The 24,530-nt window shown below is 48.0% G+C and overlaps 1 protein-coding gene across 8 annotated transcripts in view; it reads left to right on the forward strand.

Annotated features, from left to right (window-relative positions):
• FLYWCH1 (FLYWCH-type zinc finger 1) overlaps positions 1-24,316 on the forward strand; it is a 28,642-nt gene extending 4,326 nt beyond the window's left edge. The window contains exons 2-10 of one of the 8 annotated variants that reach the window (XR_007519578.1): positions 5,555-5,978; positions 6,405-6,863; positions 8,014-8,472; positions 8,654-8,917; positions 19,686-19,949; positions 20,829-21,101; positions 22,247-22,331; positions 23,219-23,763; positions 23,877-24,316. Coding sequence is in view for 6 of the 8 variants with exons in the window: in XM_049903324.1 (XP_049759281.1) it covers positions 5,630-5,978; positions 6,405-6,863; positions 8,014-8,472; positions 8,654-8,917; positions 19,686-19,949; positions 20,829-21,101; positions 22,247-22,331; positions 23,219-23,258 (2,193 nt within the window). In the remaining 2 variants the exon portion in view is untranslated. Of the gene's footprint in view, positions 1-5,554; positions 5,979-6,404; positions 6,864-8,013; positions 8,473-8,653; positions 8,918-19,685; positions 19,950-20,828; positions 21,102-22,246; positions 22,332-23,218 lie in introns of all 8 variants that reach the window. The other 7 variants (XR_007519579.1, XM_049903324.1, XM_049903325.1 and 4 more) reach the window with 7 other exon arrangements.
• Positions 24,317-24,530: the final 214 nt, after the last annotated feature.

Below are 24,530 nucleotides of genomic sequence, written 5' to 3' on the forward strand. Positions count from 1 at the left end.
CATTTATGGCAGGAAGAGAACAGAAGCTATACTGTATCCTTCTCAGTGCATTTTATCAGGAGTTCATGGTGTTAATGTGTCTTATTCCTGACGATAATGACGTTGGTCACTTGGTTAAGGGGGTGTCTGCAAAGTCTCTGCATTGCTAAGTTATTATCCTTCATAGTTAATAAATATCTTGGGGGAGATACTTTGAGACTACACAAGTCCTGCAATAGGGATTTTAATGCACTTGGTTTTATTCATTTCTCTATTCCGTTTATTTTATATTACCCTTTATTTTCTTGTATGACATAATGTTACATAGAGGCAGAGGCCCTGTTTCCCTTTGAGAGTTATGGAGTTAAAGAAAAAAAATCACGTAAAGAGATGCAGCTTATTTTAAAAGTGAAAAAAAAATTTGGAAGAAAAATTTTCCATTGTAAAAAGGGTTCATACACATTTAAGAAAAAATAAAATCAATGTTGTTACTGTTTTATAATGTATAACATTGACTTAACTTTTTTTTTAAGTTATGAACATATTCAGCCATAAAGATAAGTTTTGATACATGCTATGATATGGATGAATCTTGAAAACATTATGCTGAGTGCAATAAGTCAGACACAAAAGGACAAATATTGTATGACCCCACTTAGATCAGTCAAATGCAGAGGCAGAAAATAGGTTGGTAGTTATTAAGGGCTGAGGAGGGGAAGGAATAGGAGTTATTGCTGAAGGGATATTAAGTTTCTGTTCAGAGTGCGTGTAAAACTTTTGGAAATTGATAGTGATGATGGTAGCACAAGACAGTGAAAGTAATGTCACTAAATTGTACACTTAAAATAGTTAAAATGGCAAACTTTGTGTTATATATAATTTACCACAATAAAATGAAAATTTTAAAAGTTATGAACCAGTAAAATAACATTAGTCACTTAATAACAAGTATGACCAGAGTGCTTTAGGGCAGTGTCCAAATAATATTTTGATCTTTTTTTTGAAAAACCTTACTTGTTTAGCTTGGGAAAGATAGCTGAATTTGATAATTGGATTTTGCTTTCTAACTAGTAGTTTACATAAACAAAGCACAAAGCATTTTTGGAAGTCCTCTTTAATCATTTTTTCCTAAAGGGAAAACACAAATTCTTGTTTTGGAAACACTGTATCATGCATTTAATTTTAAGTAGCAATATCGCCCTCCTGTGGCCTTCTAGAGTATTGCTACTAAGGATTTACTTTTGTGTTTTTGTAACTATGGGCTTAAATTACGTAATGTTTTGGTCCTTCCCAAGGGCTCCATCTCATCTGCAGGTGGGGACTTCCTACTCTAAAGGGGAATGAAGTAGCGAGCAACACGTTCCAGCATGTGTATCTATAATTTGCTATGAGTTATTGAGACTTTTTATTGTGGCTGTTGCTTATCTGTGCTTAATGTCATTTCATTCTTTGTTTATTTTGACCTATTTGCATTTTGGAAATCCTGCTAACAAATTAGCTCAGTTGTAGCATTTGCTTTAGTGTTTGAACACTTCTTGAAGTTGTTAGTGTGGCAGATTACATTTGGTTGGGGGCAGTGGTTGCCTGGGCAGAGGCGATAAGAATTTCTCTTGGAGTTCTGAGTGGTTTAATGGGGATAGCTGTTTTCTAGCTTGTTCAGGAGCTTAACAATAATATGGAGTCCCTGGGTGGTGTAAACTATTAACATGTGAGGCTGCTAACTGAAAAGTTGGAGATTTGAGTCCACACAGAGGTGCCTTGGAAGGCCTGGTGATCTATTTCTAAAAAGTCAGCCATTGAAAATCCTGTGGAGCACATTTCTACACTGACCCACATGTGGTCACTGTGAGTCAGAGTTCACTTGACGGGAGCTAGTTATACAACAATATTGTAAACTCTCAGATCTGTGCTGTTACATGTATTATTCCCTGATACTCAGAGTTCTCTAACTACTTGGTGCTGGGGTCTCCAAGGTGAGGGGAGTCCCATAGCTAATGGTAACCTTGAGATTAAGGTTTGTGGGGTACATAGGGGGTCAACAAATGCAAGAGGGGGTTATCCAAGGTTGCGGTCCAATGACCCCTGGGCTGTACACTGAAGCCCATGGCAAAGGCAGGCAGACGAGGAGCTGGGGAGGGTGCACCAGGGTGAGAGTGACCAATGTAACTAAAACAAAAAAGGGGATGCCCAGTTAAATTTGAATTTCAGATACACACAAATACTTTTTTCTTAAGAGTATGTCTCATGCAGGGACCCAGCACTGGGTGATCCTGGCAGGCAGAGCCGGGAGAGGGCTGGAGTTCTGAAGACGGGATCCCAGCTGGCAGGCACCAGACAGATCTCTAAACTCTTGGGACTTTTGAGTCTGTGGGAATCAGTGTATCCCTTCTAGCTTTGGATGGCTGCACATCACGTGTGAGTGGCAAGTCCTGGCTGTAGAATTTTTTTTTTTTTTCCCGGTAACAATTTTAAAATGTTCGGAGGCGAGAGTAGGTATTTGCAAACAGACACCCCTCCCTTCTTTGGAATGTGCCGCTGGCTCATGTGCATGGTCCCTACCAGATCTGGACCCAGGACCAGTCCAACCGCCCAGCTTTCTCCCTTTATCTCCCCATACAACAATTACTGCTGGCCCTGACTGGGCCCATCCTACAGGGCAGCCTGCTCCCAGCCTCTGACTCATGGCAACCCTATGTGTGCGGAGTAGAACTGCTCCATAGGGTTTTCAAGGCTGTGACCTTTCAGAAGCAGATCTCCAAGCCTTTCTTCCGAGGAGGTGCCTTTAAGTGGGTTCGATCCACCCGCCTTTTGGCTCGTCCCCACCAGGGACTTCTTCTCGGAGCCTAGGATGTCTTGAATGCCCTTCTTCCCCTTCCTTTAGCTGCCGCTTCCGTGTCCTGCCGAACTTGGTCCGCCATTGCCTTTCTGGGAAACCATTCCCACTACCTCTCCCCCACCCCTTCTCTGATTCTGATGGTCCTCCTTGCCCACTCCAATCCTGGGGCTTGCAGTGGTGACTCAGGGTAGAAAGTTCTGGGGTAGAAAGATCCAGGGATTGGATCGCATTTGTGGTGTAGCCTTAGTGTCTAGCACAGGAGCTGAAATGTTACCTCACAGCAAATGCTGGTTGTCTGAATTAATTTAGAACAGTTGTTAGAAGGACTGCGGCTGTGGTCTGGCTGGTTTGCTGTGGATGAGGTCTGTTTTCTCACGTAGAGGACTTTCTTTCCCTGAAGGCCTGCCACAGGTGTTCAGAGCTGGTGTCCAGAGGCAGAACACGGTTCATGTCATGGCTGAGCCAGGCATCAGGCCACATGCTGGCCAAAGAGGAACGTGGTGTTTTTGGGGTTGGGGGCAGCCGCCAGGTGGCAGGAAGGGGTATGGGTGAAGGATGGGAGGACTTTTGCTATGTTTTGTCTTAGGATACAAGAGCCCTAAGAACCTTGGTTGTCCAAATGTAAAGACCAGGAAGGCAGAGAGGTTGGGAACCTGGAGAGGAGGAAAGGAAAGTTGAGAAAGGGCGGAACCGGATAGAGACACTGCATTTTCCAAATCAGAATCAAATCTATATGCTGTTTACCCAGACAGTGAAAAGACTGATAAGAAGTTATAAAGATATCATCCTAAATGGATAAAAATTATAAAATTCTGAATCCCTAAGGGATAACCTTAGTTACTCAGAAATCCACGGTGAGAGAGAACCACAACCGCATTCCCACAATGTGAGTAATGGGACATTGCTATGTGTAGTTTGTTTCAGAGGTTTTTAAATACTTGGTTCTCATTTGCTATCCCTTATTCTTAATATTCTTGTTCCCCTCGTTCTGTTACAAGCCTTTTAAATGTGGTCATCTGAAGAGCTTCGCGTCTGTATAGATGTCACTCTGTAGTTCAGAAGTATTTACACCCCTGTTATTTCACAATCATTCCATGGTTGTGAATTACTCCAACTGTCCAAAAGCCGAAACTCTAGGTTTGGACACTTGCCAAGTGTATCTGGCCCTGTATCTGGCACTGGGAACAGTGTGAAGAAATGTCGGGGACTTTGGGGAGCAGAGAGGGCTGGGAAGAAGCGGGGCTGATCTTGGGGATCCTTGAGAGGTGCAGGGAGGAGCGCAGGATCAGTGGATGTGGGGTCCCGGTGACCGAGCCTTGAGGGTTGCCGGGGTGCATGGAAGAATGCGGGTCCAGGACTCACTACTTTTTGTTCGTTCCGGGATTCTCCGACTGCGAAGTGTGAGCGAAGGAGCGGGCCACCAGGGTCAATCAATGATCAGGGTAATGTGTATGGGTGAGTGGGAATCCCTGCCGTAATGCTTTCCTGCCCGGAGTGTCTCTTGTAGGTGGAGAGGAGAGCCCCTCCGCCGGCGGTGCCTTTGTGGAGTCTGGGCCTCAGGGCACCCCAGGTACCCGCACCCCACAAGAGGAGCAGGAGGCGGCCTGTCCAAGGACTGGACCGCTGGACTAGGATGGGCACGCAGGGGGGCAGGGTGATGACCCCTCATGAGGTTGTCCGTTACTGGCAGATTTCCTGGGGCCCCTCTCAGGGTGGGGGCTTCGTGTGGGGCGCTAGGTAGCTGGTGGGGTTGCTGGTGGTGTCTGGGATGTGGCCCCACTGCACATTTGGCCTTGGTTGTATTCCTGACTCTCGGAACAGGGCCATACGCACATCCCCCTCCGGGGCCGTGGAGTCTAGCTCTTGGGTTGGCCGGGCGGCTGGGGAGCCGAATGCAGGCCCCAGATCAGGGACCTGTGAAGAGATGTGAGGGACCAGTGGGAACTGGAACTGCAGAACTGGGTATGGGCGGCAGTTCTCAAGGTGGAAGGTGATGTCAGGGAGGCAGGGTTTCTGGAAAGGGGAGAGGGACCTTACCATCTGCCTACCACCCAACCACAACCAAACCCGTTGCCTTCGAGTTGATTCCGACTCCTAGCAACCCTTCAGGACAGAGTAGAACTGCCCCAAAAGGTTTCCAAGGAGCCTCTGGTGGATTCAAACTGCCAGCTTTTAGTTAGCAACCACTATGCCACCAGCGTTTCTGCCCACCACCCAGTACCCCCCAAGAGGCAAAAAGGTCACCCACGCTGATCACAGGTGCTGGGACCCGTTTCCATCCCTGCCCTTCCACCAGTGCCCCATAATCCGTCCTTTCTGATTCTCCAGGGTGCCGGCCAGGGAGTCCTGAGTGCTGGCGGGATTCTCTCACCACCTCCACAGTCCTGTCCCCGCCTGGCTGACATGGCACCAGCACCAGCTCTGGCAAAGGGTTGCTGCTGCTGTGGGGCCCAGGCATTTTGGGAGTGCTGAGAACAGGCACAAGGCCTGGAACCCTTCATTGTCCTCTGGGGCCAGCCTGCCCAGCCGAGGGGCCGGCTCCTTAGGACACAGCCAGGGGACCACCGCCTCATAGGTGGGGAACATGGGAGGGGATGCACCCAAGGCCCAGGGTTCTCTAGCTGTAGTCGATCTGTCCCCAGCCTCTTGGTCCCATCTGCCCCAGCCTTGATCCTCCATCTATCCCTAAGCCCCAGACCTAAGGGCCTCCACTGACTGGGATTTTGCCTCCTCTGGTAGGAAGGAGCCCCTGGAATCCCAGGGTCCTGGCCAGGGAGGAGGAGGAAGAGCTAATATCCACCTGCTGGTCTGGGCATGGCCTGTGGGCAGCCCTCCACTGGGATGCCTCTGCCCGAGCCCAGTGAACAGGAGGGTGAGAGCATGGGGGCCGACCAGGAGACCACCCAAAAGCCCAGCACAGACATTATCCCTGCGGTCCCCAGGATACCCAAGAAGTTTCCCAAGCTGGTCCTACTCGCAGCCGCCAGCCACAACAGGAGTGGGCTGGGCTCTGAGCCCAAAGGTGCGCACTGCGTAATGTCCCTGGAGATGTCTAGCCCCAACACCCTCACCAGGACCCTCCAGATCCTGCCAGCCAAGGAGCAGGAAGCCGTCTTGCCAAGCCCCCAGGCACCTGAGCCGAAACGCAGCAGGCTGGATGCAGGTGAGGCTCCAGGGCTGGGCTGGCAGACCTCAGTTTGTAGGGCACTGAGCAGTGAGAGTTAAGATCAGGGTGTTGGCATCCAGAAGGTCCTGGGCTGGACTCTGTGCACCCCGTTTTCTAGCAGGGCGGGCTTGGCGTCCCTCCCACTCTGAGTTGGGGCTCCTTGTCCCTGCTCACGACGGTCTCCTAGGCTGGGTAGGGCACAACTCCACCCGGTACAGAGCCCTCCCAAGCCCCTGAGAGTGCAAACGGTGTACAGAATCATGTCAGCCCCTTAGAAACCTCCACACCCAGCCTGAGATCTGGCCCAGCAGCCCTAGTGGGCTCTGTGGGTCCCCTTCAGGTTTGGGGTCTGGGAGTGTAAGGAGTTTTCTCAGCCTCCTCCAGGCCCTGTCACCCACCCTTGCTTTCCTCCTGGTCTCTTAGCTGACACCCCCCTTGCCCCTGCAGCCCCCAAGCCCCTGGAGTTCCTGAGGACTCCGTTTGGGGGCCGCCTGCTGGTGCATGAGTCCTTCCTGTACAAGCAGAAGGCTGTGGGGGACAAGGTGTACTGGAAGTGCCGGAAGCACACCGAGCTCAGCTGCCGGGGCTGTGCCATCACCCAGGGCCCACGGGTGACTGTGATGCAGGTCCACTGCCACCCGCCTGATGAGGAGGGCCTGGAGGCACGGCGCCAAAGAGAGAAGCTGCCCAGCCCTGTCCTGCCAGATGGCATGGGGGGTTCCAGGGGCCATACAGAGGAGCCACTGGAGGGGGTGGGCCCCTGGCTTTGTCCTGAAGAGCCGGCCCCTGGGCTGGGCAGGCCGGCCCCGGAGGAGGACGAGGGGCTTCAGGCCCTGTCGCTGTCAAGCTTGCCCCCTAAGAAGCGTCCGACACCAGAGACAGGTGAGCACCCCTTTCCCCACCCCAAGGCTCACAGTGAACCCCACTGTGTGCAGGTGGACCCCTCTGTGCCCATGTAGAGATGTGGTGTCCTGCCGGCTTTAAAAACGCCTCCAAGTCAAATGGACTTTAATATGAACGTCCCAATAATCGTTTGGCCCGTGGGATAGGATTGCTGCTCCAGAACCAGCTGCCTGCAGAATGATCTGGGATCCCAGGTCCTTCTGGAATTTTCCGCTGCAGCAGGGTCTGGTATGGGGCCCAGAAATCTGAATTTTCACTTAGCACTCTCTTAAGTAGGAGCCTGGGTGGCACAGCGGTTAAGTACTCTGCTGCTAACCAAAAGGTCAGTGGATTGAACCTACCAGCCGCTCATCTGGAAAAAAGACCTGGAGATCTGCTCCCACAAAGTTTACAGCCGGGAAGACGCTATGGAGCGGTCCTACTCTGCCTTATAGGGTTGCTCTGGCTCGGGATCAACCCAACAGCACCCAGCAACACAACAGTCACTTAAGTTTGGGAAGGATGGTGTAGCGGGAAGATCTTGGGCTTTGAGCCTCGGATTCAGTTCCAGCCCCACCTTACAGCAGTCTCATACCAGTTGCCATCGGTTGACGCCAACTTACGGCGGCCCCGTGTGTGTCGGAGTAGAACTGTGCTCCGTAGGGTTTTCAACGGCTGTGACCTTTTGGACGCAGATCACCAGGACTTTCTTTTGAGACGCCTCTGGGTGGGTTTGAACCTGTGAGTTTTCAATCAGCAGCTGAGCACATTAACCATTTGCACTACCTAGGGACTCGCATTGGATTCAGGGCCCAGCCTAATCCAGTATGACCTCATCTTGATCCCATCTGCAAAGACCCTGTTTCCAAACAAGGTCACGTTCACAAGTACCAGGGGTTAGTTCTTGAATGTACCTGTTCTGGGGACACAATTCAACCCTTAACAGGAGGGCACCCTGGCTCCTCCATGCATGCCCAGCTTGGGGGATGTACATGACAAATGGAAAGGAGAGAAGCGAATGGCTGCCCCCTCTGTCCCCACTCCATGGGGAGTGACCTCAGTATAGCCCCCACTCCCCAGTTCAGAGCAAGCGTATCCACATCCCCCCCAGGTTCCCCTTCCTTGTGGTAACTCTCCCGGCTCCCCCCAGGCGAGGTGCAGCCTCTGGAGTTCCTGAGGACATGCTACGGGGGCAGCTTCCTGGTGCACGAGTCCTTCCTTTACAAGCGGGAGAAGGTTGTGGGGGACAAAGTGTACTGGACTTGCCGGGAGCACGCGCTGCACGCCTGCCGCAGCCGGGCCATCACCCAGGGCCCGCGGGTGACCGTCATGCGGGGCCACAGCCACCCGCCCGATGTGGAGGGTCTGGAAGCTCGACGGCAGCAGGAGAAGGCCATGGAGTCACTACAGGTGCAGCCAAGTGGCCTCGGGGGCCCTGTGGACAAGTTGCTCCCAGGCGTGGACAGTCTCTTCTACCGCAGGGGGCCCGGCTCCCTGACGCTTACCAGGCCCAGGCCCAGGAATCGCGCCAAGCCCAAAGATCAAGGGCTCCGGGACCAGCCCCCAGCACTGCAGGGACCCCCAGCCGAGGACCAAGACTCAGACACCGGTGAGTCTTCATCCTTCTGGACCCTGCCAGCCAGGAGCTGGGCCCAGCTTCAAGCCAGCCTCCTGAGGTCCGGGACCAGTGGGTGGTAGGGTCAGGCAGCTCAGCCCAATCCCATCTGCCTCTGCATCTCCCACCTCCCTGCCTTGTGCCCATCCCCTGACCAGGTCTGTCTTCTCTGCAGGTGGCCCCGAGTTCCTGAGGACCCCCCTGGGAGGCAGCTTCCTGGTACAGGACTCATTCCTGTACAGGCGGGAGAAGGCGGCCGGGGACAAGGTGTACTGGACATGCCGCGACCAGGCCCGCATGGGCTGCCGCAGCCGGGCCATCACCCAGGGCTCACGGGTGACGGTGATGCGGGGGCACAGCCACCCACCTGACCTGGGTGGCCTGGAGATCCTGCGGCAGCGGGAAAATTGCCCGGGCCCAGCCCAGCGCGGGAGCTCAGGTACCTGGAGCGACGGGGCCGCTGGCGGGGCCTTGGGAAATGGAATAGCCTTTCCCTGTCAACCCCATACCTCTTGGTGGCAAGCGCCTCCCCTTTCTTTCCCAGGAACCTTCTGGAAGGAGTTACAGCCTCTCCCCTAGCTTTTCCCTTTCCTCTGTCTGCTCCTCTGACCATCTCATTCCTTCTTTCCTGTGAGTGGTGGTCCTCACCCTGACTCTCAGTCCAGTCCCGCCTGTCTAGCCAGCCCTCCTCAGATCTCGGCAGTGTTTAATTAACTCATGCTCCTCTTCCTTATTTTTTTTATCGTTAGTTGTCGTCAAGTCAGCTCCAACTCATGGTGACCTTGTGTATAACAGAAAGAAATCTTGCCTGGTCCTGCGGCATTTTCATGATCGTTGAGTCCATTGTTTCAGCTATGTGTCAGTCCTTGTCATGGAAGGTTTCCATCGTTTTTGCTGACCCTCTACTTTACCAGCCATAATGTCCTTTTCTAGTGATGAGTCTTTCCTGATGACGGGGACACATCATCATAGTATTTATGGGGGAAGTTAATTGCACAAGGTGGTTTTCTGATTATTACGGTATAATAGATAAATAGAATTTCCAATAACAAGTATATCCTACAGGTTAAGGGGTAAAGGATTGTAGAGGTGACATTTACATATATCGCAGCTATTCTTGGTAAATATCTATAGCCCTCCTTAAGGGGTACATGGCTAGGGTCACTGCTACTATATCTACCAGTTGCCCTCAAGTCGACTCCAACTCACGGCGACCCCCCATGTGACAGAATAGAACTGCGCTCCATAGGGTTTTCAAGCCCTGATTTTTTGGAAGTAGATTGCCAGGCCTTTCTTCCAAGGTACCTCTGGGTGGACCCAAACCTCCAGCCTTTGGTTGGGAGCCAAGTACTTAACTGTTACCATCACCCAGGGATGGCAGTTGGTTTTAACTGGAATCACAGTGCTGTACTGTCCCCTTTACATGAGACCTTGTCCACTGAGTCCACTCTGACAGTACCGTTGGTGTTGTGACTTCTCACGGTCACAGCACTGTAAATACCCCTGTCCTGCTAAGGAGAACCATCTCACCCCTGTCACCCACCTCCACCTTCATGCCGACTGGCTTCTCAGACCTGTTATTTTCTCAGTCAGGTGGGGCCTTAAGGCCTTTTTGGCATCACTTTCCCTCAAACTTAAAGTCTGTTATTCTGATCATCTTTTTACTCCATTTTCATCTAATCTTTATGCGTATGGAAATAATGCTGCCAGGTACACAGCAGCCCCTGATTCAACGTCACCCCAGCCCCCCTCCAGAAAACCACCTTGAGTTCTTCCCGTGGTTTCCTCGGACACTTGCTGCCCTATTTCTTTTTCTATTTAATTTTTATTGTGCTTTAAGTGAAAGTTTACAAGTCAAGTCAGTCTCTCATATAAAAATTTATATACACATTCCTATATACTCCTAGTTGTTCTCCCCCTAATGAGACAGCACACTCCTTCTCCCCACCCTCTTATTTTCATGTCCAGTCAGCCAGCTTCTGTCCCCCTCTGCCTTCTCATCTCCCCTCCAGACAGAAGCTGCCCACATAGTCTCGTGTGTCTACTTGATCCAAGAAGCTCACTCCTCACCAGTATCATTTTCTATTCTATAGTCCAGTCCAATCCCTGTCTGAAGAGTTGGCTTTCGGAATGGTTTCTGTCTTGGGCTAACAGAAAGTCTGGGGACCATGACCTCCAGGGTCCATCTAGTCTCAGTCAGACCATTAAGTCTGCTTTCTTTACGAGAATTTCAGCTCTGCATCCCACTGCTCTCCTGCTCCCTCAAGGGTTCTCTGTTGTGTTCCCTGTCAGGGCAGTCATCGGTTGTAGCTGGATACCATCTAGTTCTTCTGGTTGCAGGTCGATGTAGTCTATGGTTTATGTGGGCCTTTCTGTGTCTTAGGCTCATAATTACCTTGTGTCTTCGGTATTCTTCATTCTCCTTTGTTCCAGGTGGGTTGAGACCAATTAATGCATCTTAGATGGCTGCTTGCTAGCATTTAAGACCCCAAATGCCACTCTCTAAAGTGGGATGCAGAATGTTTCTTTAATAGATTTTATTATGCCAGTTGACCTAGGTGTCCCCTGAAACCATTGTCCCCAACCCCGTGCCCCGCTACACTGGACTTCAAAGCGTTCAGTTTATTCAGGAAGCTTCTTTGCTTTTGGTTTAGTCCAGTTGTGCTGACCTCTCCTGTATTATGTGTTGTCTTTCCCTTCACCTAAAATAATAGTTCTTGTCTGCTATCTAATTAGTGAATACCCCTCTCCCTCCCTCCCTCCCCACTCTCATAACCATCAAAGAATATTTTCTTCTCTGTTTAAACTATTTCTCGAGTTCTTGTAATAGTGGTCTCATGCAATATTTGTCCTTTTGCAACTGACTCATTTCACTCAGCATAATGCCTTCCAGATTCCTCCAGGTTATGAAATGTTTCAGGGATTCATCGTTGTACCTTATCAATGTGTAGAATTCCATTGTGTGACTATACCATAATTTATTTATCCATTCATCCGTTGACGGACACTTTAGTTGCTTCCATCTTTTTGCTACTGTAAACAGTGCTGCAGTGAACGTGGGTGTGCAAGTGTCTGTTCGTGTAAAGGCTCTTATTTCTCTAGGATATATTCCAAGGAGTGGGATTGCTGGATTGTATGGTAGTTCTTTTTCTAGCTTTTTAAGGAAGTGCCAAATCGATTTCCAAAGTGGTTGTAGCATTTTACATTCCCACCAGCAGTGTATAAGTGTTCCAGTCTCTCCACATCCTCTCCAACATTTATTATTTTGTGGTTTTTGGGTTAATGCCAGCCTTGTTGGAGTGAGATGAAATCTCATTGTAGTTTCGATTTGCATTTCTCTAATGGCTAATGATTGTGAGCATTTCCTCATGTATCTGTTAGCTACCTGAATGTCTTCTTTAGTGAAGTATCTGTTCATATCCTTTGCCCATTTTTTAATTGGGTCGTTTATCTTTTTGTTGTTGAGTTTTTGCAGTATCATATAGATTTTAGAGATAAGACGCTGATCGGAAATGTCATAGCTAAAAACTTCTTCTCAGTCTGTAGGTAATCTTTTTACTCTTTTGGTGAAGTCTTTGGATGAGCGTAGGTATTTGATTCTTAGAAGCTCCCAGTTATCTAGTTTCTCTTCTGGTGTTTGTGGATTGTTACTAGTATTTTGTATACTGTTTATGCCATGTATTAGGGATCTTAGTGTTGTCCCTATTTTTTCTTCCATGATCTTTACCATTTCAGATTTTATATTTAGGTCTTTGATCCATTTTGAGTTCATTTTTGTGCATGGTGTGAGGTATGGGTCTTGTTTCATTTTTTTGCAGATGGATATCCAGTTATGCCAGCACCATTTGTTAAAGAGACTGTCTTTTCCCCATTTAACTGACTTTGGGGCTTTGTCAAATATCAGCTGCTCATAGGTGGATGGATTTATGTCTGGATTTTCAATTCTGTTCCACTGGTCTATCTATCTGTTGTTGTACCAGTGCCAGGCTGTTTTGACTACTGTGGCTGTATAATAGGTTCTAAAATCAGGAAGAGTGAGGCCTCCCACCTTGTTCTTCTTTTTCAGTGATGCTTTACTTATCCGGGGCCTCTTTCCCTTCCATATGAAGTTGGTGATTTGTTTCTCCATCTCATTAAAAAATGTTGTTGGAATTTGGATCGGAATTGCATTGTATGTATAGATTGCTTTTGGTAGAATAGACATTTTGACAATGTCGAGTCTTCCTATCCACGAGCAAGATGTTTTTCCACTTAAATGTAGGCCTCTTTTGGTTTCTTGCAGTAGTGGCTTGTAGCTTTCTTTGTATAGGTCGTTTACATCTTTGGTAAGATTTATTCCTAAGTATTTTATCTTCTTGGGGACTACTGTAAATGGCATTGATTTGGTGATTTCTTCTTCAATGTTCTTTTTCTTGGTATAGAGGAATCCAACTGATTTTTGTATCCTTATCTTATATCCTGATACTCTGCTGAACTCTCCTATTAGTTTCAGTAGTTTTCTTGAGGATTCTTTAGGGTTTTCTGTGTATAAGATCATGTCATCTGAAAATAGAGATGCTATTACTTTTTCCTCTACCAATCTGGATGCCCTTTGTTTCTTTATCTAGCCAAACTGCTCTGGCTAGGACCTCCAGCACAATGTTGAATAAGAGTGGTGATAAAGGGCATCCTTGTCTGGTTCCTGATCTCAAGGGGAGTGCTTTCAGACTCTCTCGATTTAGGATGATGTTGGCTCTTGACTTTGTATAAATGCCATTTATTCTGTTAAGGAATTTTCCTTCTATTCCTATTTTGCTGAGAGTTTTTATCATGTATGGATGGGTGTTGAACTTTGTCAAATGCCTTTTCTGCATCAGTTGTTAAGACCATGTGGTTCATGTCTTTTATTTATATGATAAAAAAGAAAAAATATATAATGGATTACATTAATTGTTTTTCTAATGTTGAACCATCCCTGCATGCCTGGTATGAATCCCACTTGGTCATGGTGAGTTATTTTTTTAAATATGTTGTTGAATTCTATTGGCTAGAATTTTGTTGAGGATTTTTGCATCTAAGTTCACGAGGGATAAAACCAAAAACCAAATCCATTGCCGTCGAGTCGATTCCAACTCATAGTGACCCTATAGGACAGAGTAGAACTGCCCTGTAGAGTTTCCAAGGAACGCCTAGTGGATTCGAACCGCTGACCTTTCGGTTAGCAGCCGTAGCACTTAACCACTATGTCACCAGGGCTTCCTCATGAGGGATATAGGTCTGTAATTTTTCTTTTTTTGTGGTATCTTTACCTGGTTTTTTGTTTTTTTTTTTTACCTGGTTTGGGCATCAGGGATATGCTGACTTCATAGAATGAGTTTGGGAGTGTTCCGTCCTTTTCTACACTCTGAAATACCTTTAGTAGTAGTGGCATTAACTCTTCTGTGAAAGTTTCAAAGAACTCTCCAGTGAAGCCCCTAGGGCCGGGTTTTTTTGTTGTTGTTGTTGGGAGTTATTTTAATTACCTTTTCAATTTCTTCTTTTGTTATGGGTTTATTTAGTTGTTTTACCTCTGTATTAGTTTACGTAGGTAGCGTGATTCTAGAAATTCTTCCGTTTCTTCTAGGTTTTCAAATTTGTTAGACTACAATTTTTCGTAGTAGTCTGATGTGATTCTTTTAATATCAGTTGGGTCTGTTGTGATATCACCCACCTCATTTCTTATTCAGGTTATTTCCTTCCTCTCCTGTTTTTCTTTTGTCAGTTTGGCCAATGCTTTATCAATTTTGTTAATTTTTTCAAAGAATCGCCTTTTGGTCTTGTTAACTCTTTCAGTTATTTTTCTGTTCTCTATTTCATTTAATCCTGCTCTAATTTTCATTATTTTCTTTCTTCTGGTGCCTCAGGGTTTCTTTTGTTGCTCTCTTTCTATTTGTTCAAGTTGTAGGGATAATCCTTTGATTTTGTGTGCATTTATTGGTATAAATCGACCTCTGAGACTGCTTAAATCTGTGTCCCAAAAGTTCTGATAGGAAGTGTTTTCATTCTCATTGGATTCTATGAATTTCTTTAATCCATCCTTCATGCCTTCTGTAAGCCAGTCATTTTTGAGCAGGGTATTGTTCAGTTTCCAAGTGTTTGATATCTTTTCCCTGTTTTTCTGTTATTGATTTCTACTTTTATGGCCTCATGGTCAGAGAAGATGCTTTGTAATATTTCAATGTTTTGGATTCTGCTAAGGCTGGCTTTATGACCTAATGTGTGGTCTGTTCTAGAGAGTGTTCCGTGTGCTCTAGAAAAGAAAGTATACTTGGGTGCTGTTGGGTGGAGTGTTCTGTATATGTCTATGAGGTCAAGTTGGTTGATTGTGACATTTAGATCTGCCATGTCTTTGTTGAGCTTCTTTCTGGATGTTCTGTCCTTCGCCAAAAGTGGTATATTGAAGTCTCGTACTATAATTGTGGTGCTGTCTATCTCACTTTTCAGTGCTTTTAGAGTTTGTTTTGTGTATCTTGCAGCCCTGTCATTGGGTGCATAAATAATATGGTTATTTCCTCCTCATATATTGTCTATATTGTCCCTTTAATCATTATATAGTGTCCTTATCCTTTGTGGTGGATTTAACTTTAAAGTTTATTTTATCAGAAATTAATATTGCCACTCCTGCTCTTTTTTGATTGTTGTTTGCTTGATATATTTTTTTCCATCCTTTGAGTTTTAGTTTGTTTGTGTCTCTTAAGTCTAAGGTGTGTCTCTTGTAGGCAGCATATAGACAGATAGTGTTTTTTTATGAGTTCTGCCACTTTCTGTCTCTTTATTGATGCATTTAGTCCATTTACATTCAGCATAATTATGGATAGGTATGAGTTTAGTGCTGTCATTTTGATGTCTTTTTTTTGTGTGTTGTTGACAGTTTCTTTTTCCCACTTAATTTTTTGTGCTGAGTAGTATATCTTCATATATTGTCTTTTCCTCTTATTCACTGTTGTTGATTTTGTTCTCCTGCGTCTTTATTTTTTTCTTGTATTTTATTTTGAGGAGTAAGATTGTTAGTCTCCTTTGTGGTTACCTTAATATTTACCCCTGTTTTTCTAAGTTTAAACCTAACTCTTATTTCTTTGTATCGCATTGTCTTCTTCTCCATATGAAAGATCTATGACTGCATTTCTTAGTCCCTCTTTATTGTTTTAATGTTGTCTTCTTTTACAGGGCATTGCTGTTTCCCTGTTTTGAGCATTTTTCTAATCTTGATTTATTTTTGTGATTTCCGTATCTGAGATGACATCTGGTTGCACTGTCCTGTGTTCTAGTCTTGGGTTGTTATCCGATATTGTTGATTTTCTAACCAGTGAGCTTCTTTTAGTATTTCTTGTAGTTTGTTTTTTACCAATTCCCTAAACTTCTACTTATCTGGAAATGTCCTAATTTTGCCTTCATGTTTGAGAGACAGCTTTGTTGAATATATGATTCTTGGTTGGAAATTTTTTTCCTTCAATGCTTTATGTAAGTCATCCCATTGCCTTCTTGCCTGCATGGTTTCTGCCGAGTAGTCTGAGTCTATTCTTATTGACTCTCCATTGTAGGTGACTTTTTGTTTATCCCTAGCTGCTCTTAAAATTCTCTTTATCTTTGGTTTTGGCAAGTTTAATTATAATATGTCTTGGTGACTTTCTTTTGAGATCTACCTTATGTGAAGTTCAGTGATCATCTTGGATATCTTCTCATCTATCAGGGAAGTTTTCTGCCAACAAATCTCCAACAATTTTCTCTGTATTTTCTGTTATCCCTTCCTGTTCTGGTACTCCAATCACTCGTATTTCTTTTGATAGTGTCCCACATGATTTTTCGGGTTTCTTCATTTTTTTAAATTCTTTTATCTGATTTGTCTTCAAATATATAGGTGCCAAGGCTTTATCTTCAGTCTCACTAATTCTGCCTTCCACTTCCTCATTTCTGCTCCTCTGACTTTCTATTGAGTTGTCTAATTCTGTAATTTTATTGTTAATCTGATTACTGTCTCTCTATGGATTCTTGCAGCTTATTAAATTTTTCATTATCTTCTTGAATAACCTTTTTAAGTTCTTCAGCTGCTTTATCTGTGTGTTCCTTGGCTTGTTCTGCGTTTTGCCTGATCTCCTTCCTGATCTCGTTCCTGATGTCTTGAACAGTTCTGCATATTAATCTGTTGTATTCTGCATCCACTAATTCCAGGAAGGCACCTTCATCTAGAAGATCCCTTGATACTTTGTTTTGAGAGCTTCTTGAAGCAATTATGGTCTGCTTCTTTATGTGATTTGATATTGACTTCTGTCTCCGAGCCATCTATAAGTTATTATTTTATGTTTATTTTATGTTTGCTTACTGTATCCTTGCCTCTTGCTCTGTTTTGTTTTGATATGCCCAGATAGGGTGCTTGAGTGAACTAGTTGATTATTTTCGCCTTTGAAGCTCTAACGTCTTATCACCAGATGGCTAGAGCTGTTATCAAGTATATGAGCCTAGAAGTCCATTCGTTTTTCTAGTATGGATTCAGTTCGGTTGTCCAGGTAGTTGGTCATCACGTGTGTGGTACAGGCTATGTCCTGCAGTCTTAGAGTGGCAGGAGTGATTGGTGTAGGTACAGGTATCTGATTGCAGCAGGGGTCACACTCTGAACAAGGCAGGGGGCTGACAACCATATCCTGAGTGTCTGTGAGGAAAGCACATTGCTGTTCCCTAGAGCGCACAGATAGGTGGGTTTTGCAGACGGGCCATGGGCACCCAATGCTTTTGGTTGTAAGGACTGGGAGGTACTACTTATTCTTGGTCCCCTGCTGCAGGTGGCTAGGTGACACGGGTGGAGCCACCAGTCCTTAGGCCCCTGATGCAGGTAGGTGAGGAACGTGTTTAATAGGCAAAGTGGCATCAAACATCAAACACCCGCCTCCCTACCACACAGCTGAAATAGTTGCAGTCTGCCAACAGGGGCCTATTCTCCTGAAATAGGCCCACACAGGTCCATGCGGGGAGGAAAGGTATTCAAAGTCCATGGACCATTTATGTCTGGCCAGGAGCCACTTCTGTCCTGAGCTCCCCAGCTTAGTGGAGCTGGCAGATTATCTTTTCCCCCAATTATGAATTTATTTCTTCTCCAAGGCTGGGAGAATGACTCAGGACACTCAGCAGGACCTATCTCAGGCCCGGGGAAATCAAGAGCCACTGAATCCGGCTTTGGGGCCAGGGCCATGGTAAAATAAACGCAAGTACTTAGCTTTTGCTGAGAACGTTGTTCTTCTCTGGTTCTGGAGGTGTGAGTAGGCTGTGTGTCTCTCTGTATCTCCCTGAGGAAACTGAGTACGGAACGCTACAGCCAGTCCCGCCACAGTTGCTCCAGGGAATGGTGCCTGATGCTTCCCAGCGATTCAGGTCCGGCAACTCCTTGCCGCTTCTGAACTGTCTTTCCCTCCCCGTGCCACTCAGTCCATTTTCTAACTTTGCCTTTGATGTTCGGGGCTCCTAGCTTGTCATAAATATAATCGTTTCACTTGTTTTTTCGGGTCTTTGTTGTAAGAGGGCTCACCGGAAGCATCTGACTACTCTGCCATCTTGGCCCTGCCTCCTGCCCTGTTTCTTAAAGCATGCATATACTCAGACCACTGTTTTCCCCGAGTGTCATAAATGGTTAAGTGCTTGACTACTGACCAAAAGGTTAATGGTTTGAACCCACCCAGAGGTGCCTTGCAAGACAGGCCTGGTGATCTTCTTCTGAGTGGTCACAGCTTTGAAAACCCTGTGGAGCAGTCCTACTCTGAAACACATGGGGGCACCATGAGTCAGCATCTACTCGACAGCAACAAGTCTCATACCACCATTAATTGATTCTTCAATTTCTTCATCTCCTACTGACTTCCAACAAGAGAAAATGGGATTTGATTTTTACCCACTGCCTTGCATTCTTTGAATAGTTAGCAGGGTCTTTGTTTTCACTTCATGATAGAAATCTGTTCCCTGCTGAGCCCTCCTCCCTCAGCTCTCTTTTCGCTGCAGTTCAGCAGCTGCTTATTTGTTTGCCTTGCTTTTCATGTGTACTCATCGCTAAGCCAGCCTTGGCAGTAAAACTTCTCTCCTCCCTACGCCATGTTGATCACATCTTTGAATAGCTCCAGGATTTGCTGGTAGCGTCCCTCCAGGAGCCTCCGGCCTCACTCCTGTCAGCCTGGGGCCCACGGCACCCAGCTGTCCTCTCTGGCTCCCTCCCCACGGTCTCGGGGCTCCCTTCACTGGAGTCCCGGTATTTGTGCTCCATGTCCTTCTCTTTCTTGTTCTGTGAAGTCCCTCCTCTGGTCTCTTCCTGAGCAAGAACCCCTGAGAGATAATACCTTTGAGACCTTGTATACCTGAAAATGTCCTTATTCTTCCCTCATGCTCACGGGAAAAAGCGTAGCTATTTGTAGGACTTGGGTTGTAAGTAATCTTTCTGTGGCTGTCGATACTCCTTCAGAATGACTCTGCTGCTTTCCGATTACTGCCACTATGTGTGGGGCAGCCTTTGCTCCACCCCTGTGGGCCTGGCTGACCACTCCCCAGTCTCTCCACCACCTCCTTGCGGGGCCGGCCTAGAGACAGGAAGGAGTCCTCTGGACATCGGCCCCTCCTCCCCACAGCCTCCAAGTCAAGTCCCTGCCCAGCCCAGCCCTATCTCCCGGCCCATCCTGGGGTGACCCAGGCCCTGGGAGTGACCTCAGCCCCAGGGGTGACCTAGGCCCCCTCTGCACCCATTGCTTGTGCTCACAGCCCCGTTCAGCTCCTGAGCTGCTGGTGCCTCCAAAGAGGCTGCCCATTCCTCCAACTCAGCAGGTACTCAGAGCACAGCAGCTGCTTGCTGGGCATCTGTGGGGACATGTGAGTGGACAAAGAGGATACCTGCCTCCTGCAGGCCCTGGGAGGTGAAGAGAGACATGCCCTCCTTCAGGGTCCTACTCTGCCTCACCAGGCTCAGGAAAGGGAGCCCCAGGCAGCTGATGGCCAGGCTGGGTTTGGGAGACCAGGCTCTGTGTCCTGAGCTCCAGTGCCATTGTGGTGTGAAGAGGGGGTGTAGATGTGGGGTGGGCAGGGGGGGTCTCACCCCTGAAGCCATGCTGCCCCTGGCTCTGAGAACAGGCTGCCCCTACCCCTCCACCTCACTCCCACTCCCCCAGGCCCGGGCTCCAGGGTCCCCATCAATCCTCTGACTGTGGCTGGCTTCTCTGCAGGTGGCCCCGAGTTCCTGAAGACCCCCCTGGGGGGCAGCTTCTTGGTGCATGACTCATTCCTATACAGGCGGGAGAAGGCAGCGGGGGACAAGGTGTACTGGACATGCCGGGACCAGGCCCGCATGGGCTGCCGCAGCCGGGCCATCACCCAAGGGCCACGGGTGATGGTGATGCGGGGGCACAGCCACCCGCCTGACCTGGGCGGCCTGGAGGCCCTGCGGCAGCGAGAGCAGTTCCCCAGCCTCGCCCAGCAGGAAGGCCCAGGTACTTGAGGCGAGGCAGCTCCAGGGTCCTCTCTCCCTGCATACAGGCCGAGATCGCATATTGGCCCTCCAGACCCACGTCCAGTGGATCGTGCATTTGTCCATCTCTCCGCCTGGGCTGTGAGCCCGAGGGCACAGGCCACAGCTGAATCTCTACACCCATGGTGCCAGCCGAAGGCTGGGCTTGGTGGCCAGTGGGAGGAACTGCTCAGGCAGCCAGAAAAGGGGGTGGGGCAGGGGTGGCATCACTGGCAATTACTGGATGCACTTGGCACCCATTTATAGGAGTGCATCAGGCCTTGAGGGGCCTCCATCACGGAGCCCAGCCACTCTGTCACCCCTTCTCCCTGGGGCGCTTTCTGTTTCCTGCTTCCCCACCCCACCCTACCCCTAGCCCACCCTTCTGCTCCTACATGGTCCGCATGGCTACCTGGCCCAGCATTGCATGACTCTCAGTGCAGCTTCTTAAAGTTCTTGAGAGAGCCACGGGTTGGTTGCCATCTGGCCGAGGGTTCAGGAGACGGGGGGCTGGGAGGCCTGGCCAGGCGGGGCCCGCACAGAAGACCTAGCCCGGCCTCTGCCCTGGGAACTCACCGTCAAGTGCAGAGTCAGGAGAGTTGACGGTAGACCGGGCAGCACTAGAGCCCCTGGAAGGGGCCAGGCAGGCTGCCCTTGAGGGTGTCAGGCCCAGCCCCAGGCTGATGGGCTTGAGCATCTGACCCCAGCGGGTCTTGTCGGGGTTGAGGGTGGGGAGACACATTTCCCTGGTGGGCTGCCTGGTGGATGACAGAGACAGAGCCCCCTCCCTGGTACCCAGCCCCCGTCCTCTGCCCCGTGGCCTGGATCCCATGGCTCCGCTAACTGTTGCTTTCTCCCTCAGGAGCCCTCCGGCCTCTGGAGTTCCTGAGGACCTCCCTGGGGGGCCGCTTCCTGGTGCACGAGTCCTTCCTCTACAGGAAGGAGAAGGCGGCTGGGGACAAGGTATACTGGATGTGCCGGGATCAGGCCCGGCTGGGCTGCCGCAGCCGGGCCATCACCCAGGGTCCACGGGTGACAGTGATGCGGGGGCACTGCCACCTACCTGACCTGGTGGGCCTGGAGGCCCTGCGGCAGCGGGAACAGCTCCCTGGCCTGGCCCAGCAGGAAGGCCCAGGTACAGACAGCAAGTACAGAGAGGAGCGAGGGCATGTGAAAGGGCTGCGGATATCTTGGGAGTCCTTGGGTAGCTGCTAATTGAAAGAGTGGCAGTTCAAATCTGCCCAGAGGTGCCTCGGAAGAAAAGCCTGGCAATCTACTTCCGAAAGGTCACAGCCATGAAAACCCTGTGGAGTACAGTTCTACTCTTAAACACATGGGGTTGCCATGAGTTGGAATTGACTCAGTGGCAACTGGTTTTGTGTGTGTGTGCACGCGTGTGCGCGCACACGCATGTGTATCTTGGTCTCTACTACCTAGTTCAGGGAACAAAGGCCTCTGTAGTCAGTTACTCTCTGAGGAGCTTGGTGTTCTGGCCCAACCCTCTTTTTCTAGAATCGTCCATCTCCCTTTACTGGCTCCTTCTGCTTAACCTGAAAATACATCTAAATTAATCCCATCCTTAAAAACAATCCCCTTCTATCTTTAATTTCTCATCTTTCTTTACTTCTAAGAACTCTTAATTTTTTATAGATCATAGTCCCCTTCGAAAATCTAATGAAAAATATGAGAGTACTAACGTTCAAGTGTGCATGTATGTGTACACACATGCATACACACAAGCAAACTTTTTAAATAATTAATTTTATTGAATTGAAAGTGGATTTCTTTCACATAAACAGAAGTAAAATCAGTCTTTATAAAGTACTATGTGTCTCACATTAATTCATGTTAATATTAAGGACCACATCTTGAAAAACATAGAACTGAATCCAAATTGTATAAAACAACTAAAATAAACTTGATTTCCACTAAAGAAAAAAAAAAAAGATTTCTGTGAGAAACTCACCAGTTGGCTTAAACAAGAAGTGGAAGTTGTAGATTGCCATTGGCACGGTAATGAGTACAATCTTTTATATCCAGTGATTCTCTATCCTTTTGATAACAGGGCTGAAGGCTGACTCTTTTGGGTCTCAAGTAGCTCATTTAATCAGGCACAGGTAGTTTGGGATGTTAGAAAACCAGAATTCCCAGTGACTCCCCAAATCAGGGTCATTTCACTGGTTTTCTTAATCTTCAAGACCTTGAGGTCCTCATTGACAAGGTATGTGTCATTGGTTTGTCAGCTTCAATAAGAAAAGAATTATTAATCCATGTTTTCAGTTTTATTCTCAGAAAAGATAAAACTCCTACCAAAAGTGCCACTGTGCTTCAAGACCTGTTCTCCAGAAAGCCAGAAAATTTATGGGTAACTGTATTAGTTATCTAACGTTGCATCACAAGTTATCCCAAAACTTAGTGGCTTAACACAACAAATATTTACTGACTCCCACAGTTTCTGTGGGTCAAGAATTTGGGATTGGATGGGCTGTGTGGTTCTGACTCAGGATCTTTTGTGAGGTTGAAGAAAAGATGTCAGCTGGGGCTGCAGTCATCTGAAGGCTTGACTGGGGCTGGGGAATCCACTCTAAAATGGCTCACTTACTCACATGACTATTGGTTGGAGGCCTCAGTTGCTTACCATATGGTCCTCTCCTTAGATCTACTTGAGTGTCCTAAGACATGGCAGCTAGCTTCCCCCGGAGTGAGTGGTCCAAGAGAACACAGCAGGAAGGAAGCTGTCAACACATTCTTCTCAAACACACATGGAACATTCTTCAGGATTGACTGTGTGCTAGGCCATAAAACCAGCCTCCATAAATATAAAAGAACTAAAATCATACAAAGTATGTTCTCTGACCACAGTGGAATAAAATTAGGAACTGATAACAAAAAGATATTTGGGGAACTCACAAATACGTAGGAATTAAGTGCCATACTCCTACATAACCAATGAGTCAAAGAAAAAATCACAAAGGAAATTAAAGAATACTTTGAAATGAATAAAATTAAGGCATAAAATACCACAACTTACGGGATGCAGGTAAAGTACTGTTTTGAGGGAAATTGATAGCCATAAACATCTGTATTAAAAGAGAAAATCTCAAGTCAACAACAGTATGTGTGCGCATGTATAAAGAAGCTCTAGTTGATGGTTATGTCTAGGGAAGAGCGTTACAGGGATCCTTAACTGTCTGTATTGCCTATTTCTTTCATGCTTGAATTTTTACAGTGCACACGTTTCTTTGTAATCAGGAAAATCACAAATGTGAAATTGGACAATGAGTCGCAGTGATGCAGAACCTCCTTCCCCACCAGAGCAGAGGCGCTGTGCGGATTCCAGGCATCAAGGATGTTTCATGTCCACACGGGAACCGGCATCTTCCATCCAGTTAGATTTTGCTTGACAAACACTTCTTCCCACTCTCCTAAGGGTGTCGATAGCCTTCACATTCCCTTCTGAGGTCGCCCAGCAGGAGCACTTCCCTGGTGGCCTGCAGAGACCTGTGACACAGGCAAGGGTCGTGGCTGCTACACCAGCCTCACTGTCAAAAGGTTGACTGAGACAGTGCCTCCCTGGTCTCCTGACACCCAGGCCTGACAGCACTTGTCTTCAGAGTGCAGGACTCTGCCAGCCAGGCCTTTCCCACTGAGCCCCGCTCTGGCCACCTAAAATGAGACAGTTGCTGTGGGCACATGTGCTGAAGTCCCTGCCTATCACTCTGAGATGCCCTGTGTGGACAGGTGTCTCCAGGACAGTGCCAGGTGGGCCACTGTGGCCTTTGGCTGCCCACTGCCAGGTACATCTGCAGCCCCTCCCGCCTCACAGTGAGCCAAACCAGAGGTTCCTCACGTCCCGTCACTCTTTCCTTGCCTGTTCCCCACCTTAAGTCAAATGTCCATCCTCCCACAGCAGGCGCATCTTGCATAGCTCCTGGAAGTGCCAGCCCAGCCCAGGGTCCACAGGAAACCACGTGGGGTGGACACCCCTGACTGCAACCATCGGCTCCCCAGTTGATTGCCTGTGTTCATCTGAAGCATGAGGAGAGGCAGATCTAGAAGGCACCAGAAATGTGTCCCTTTCTCTCCCGTAGGTAGCTTTGCAGACGGATAGGCTGGTGTTTGCCGAGAGCTCTGGGGGCTCCTCCTTGCTATCAAGTCTACGTCCTTCACCTCGAGTTTCCTTGCTCTTCGCCTATCCTATGATTGTGGGAGCACACGGCTGCAGGGTTCCTCTCTCTGGAGACTCCAGCCTACAGCCTGTGTCCAGGTGTGGGCTCCACTGCTCGCAACCAGTCCTCTGTCACACTGCTTACACCATCCCCCCAATAAACCCTGTTTTATTAAATCTCACCATGGCGTGCTGCTGTGTGCCCACCACCCTCTGCAACATGAGGTGGCAGCACAGAGCCACACAGGTCTAATGCCCCCGCCCACCTGCAAGCTGGAAGAGGCAGAGTCACTCAGACTGAAAGTGAAACCCTTCCTAGGCTTCATTCCGAAAGAGGGAGGCAGGGAAGAGCTTCTATGAGGGGTGGGCCTCAAAGGGAGCATTATCCCCTCTAGA

Source organism: Elephas maximus, chromosome 12, assembly GCF_024166365.1.
Source record: "Elephas maximus indicus isolate mEleMax1 chromosome 12, mEleMax1 primary haplotype, whole genome shotgun sequence".
Classification (NCBI taxonomy): Eukaryota; Metazoa; Chordata; class Mammalia; order Proboscidea; family Elephantidae; genus Elephas; species Elephas maximus.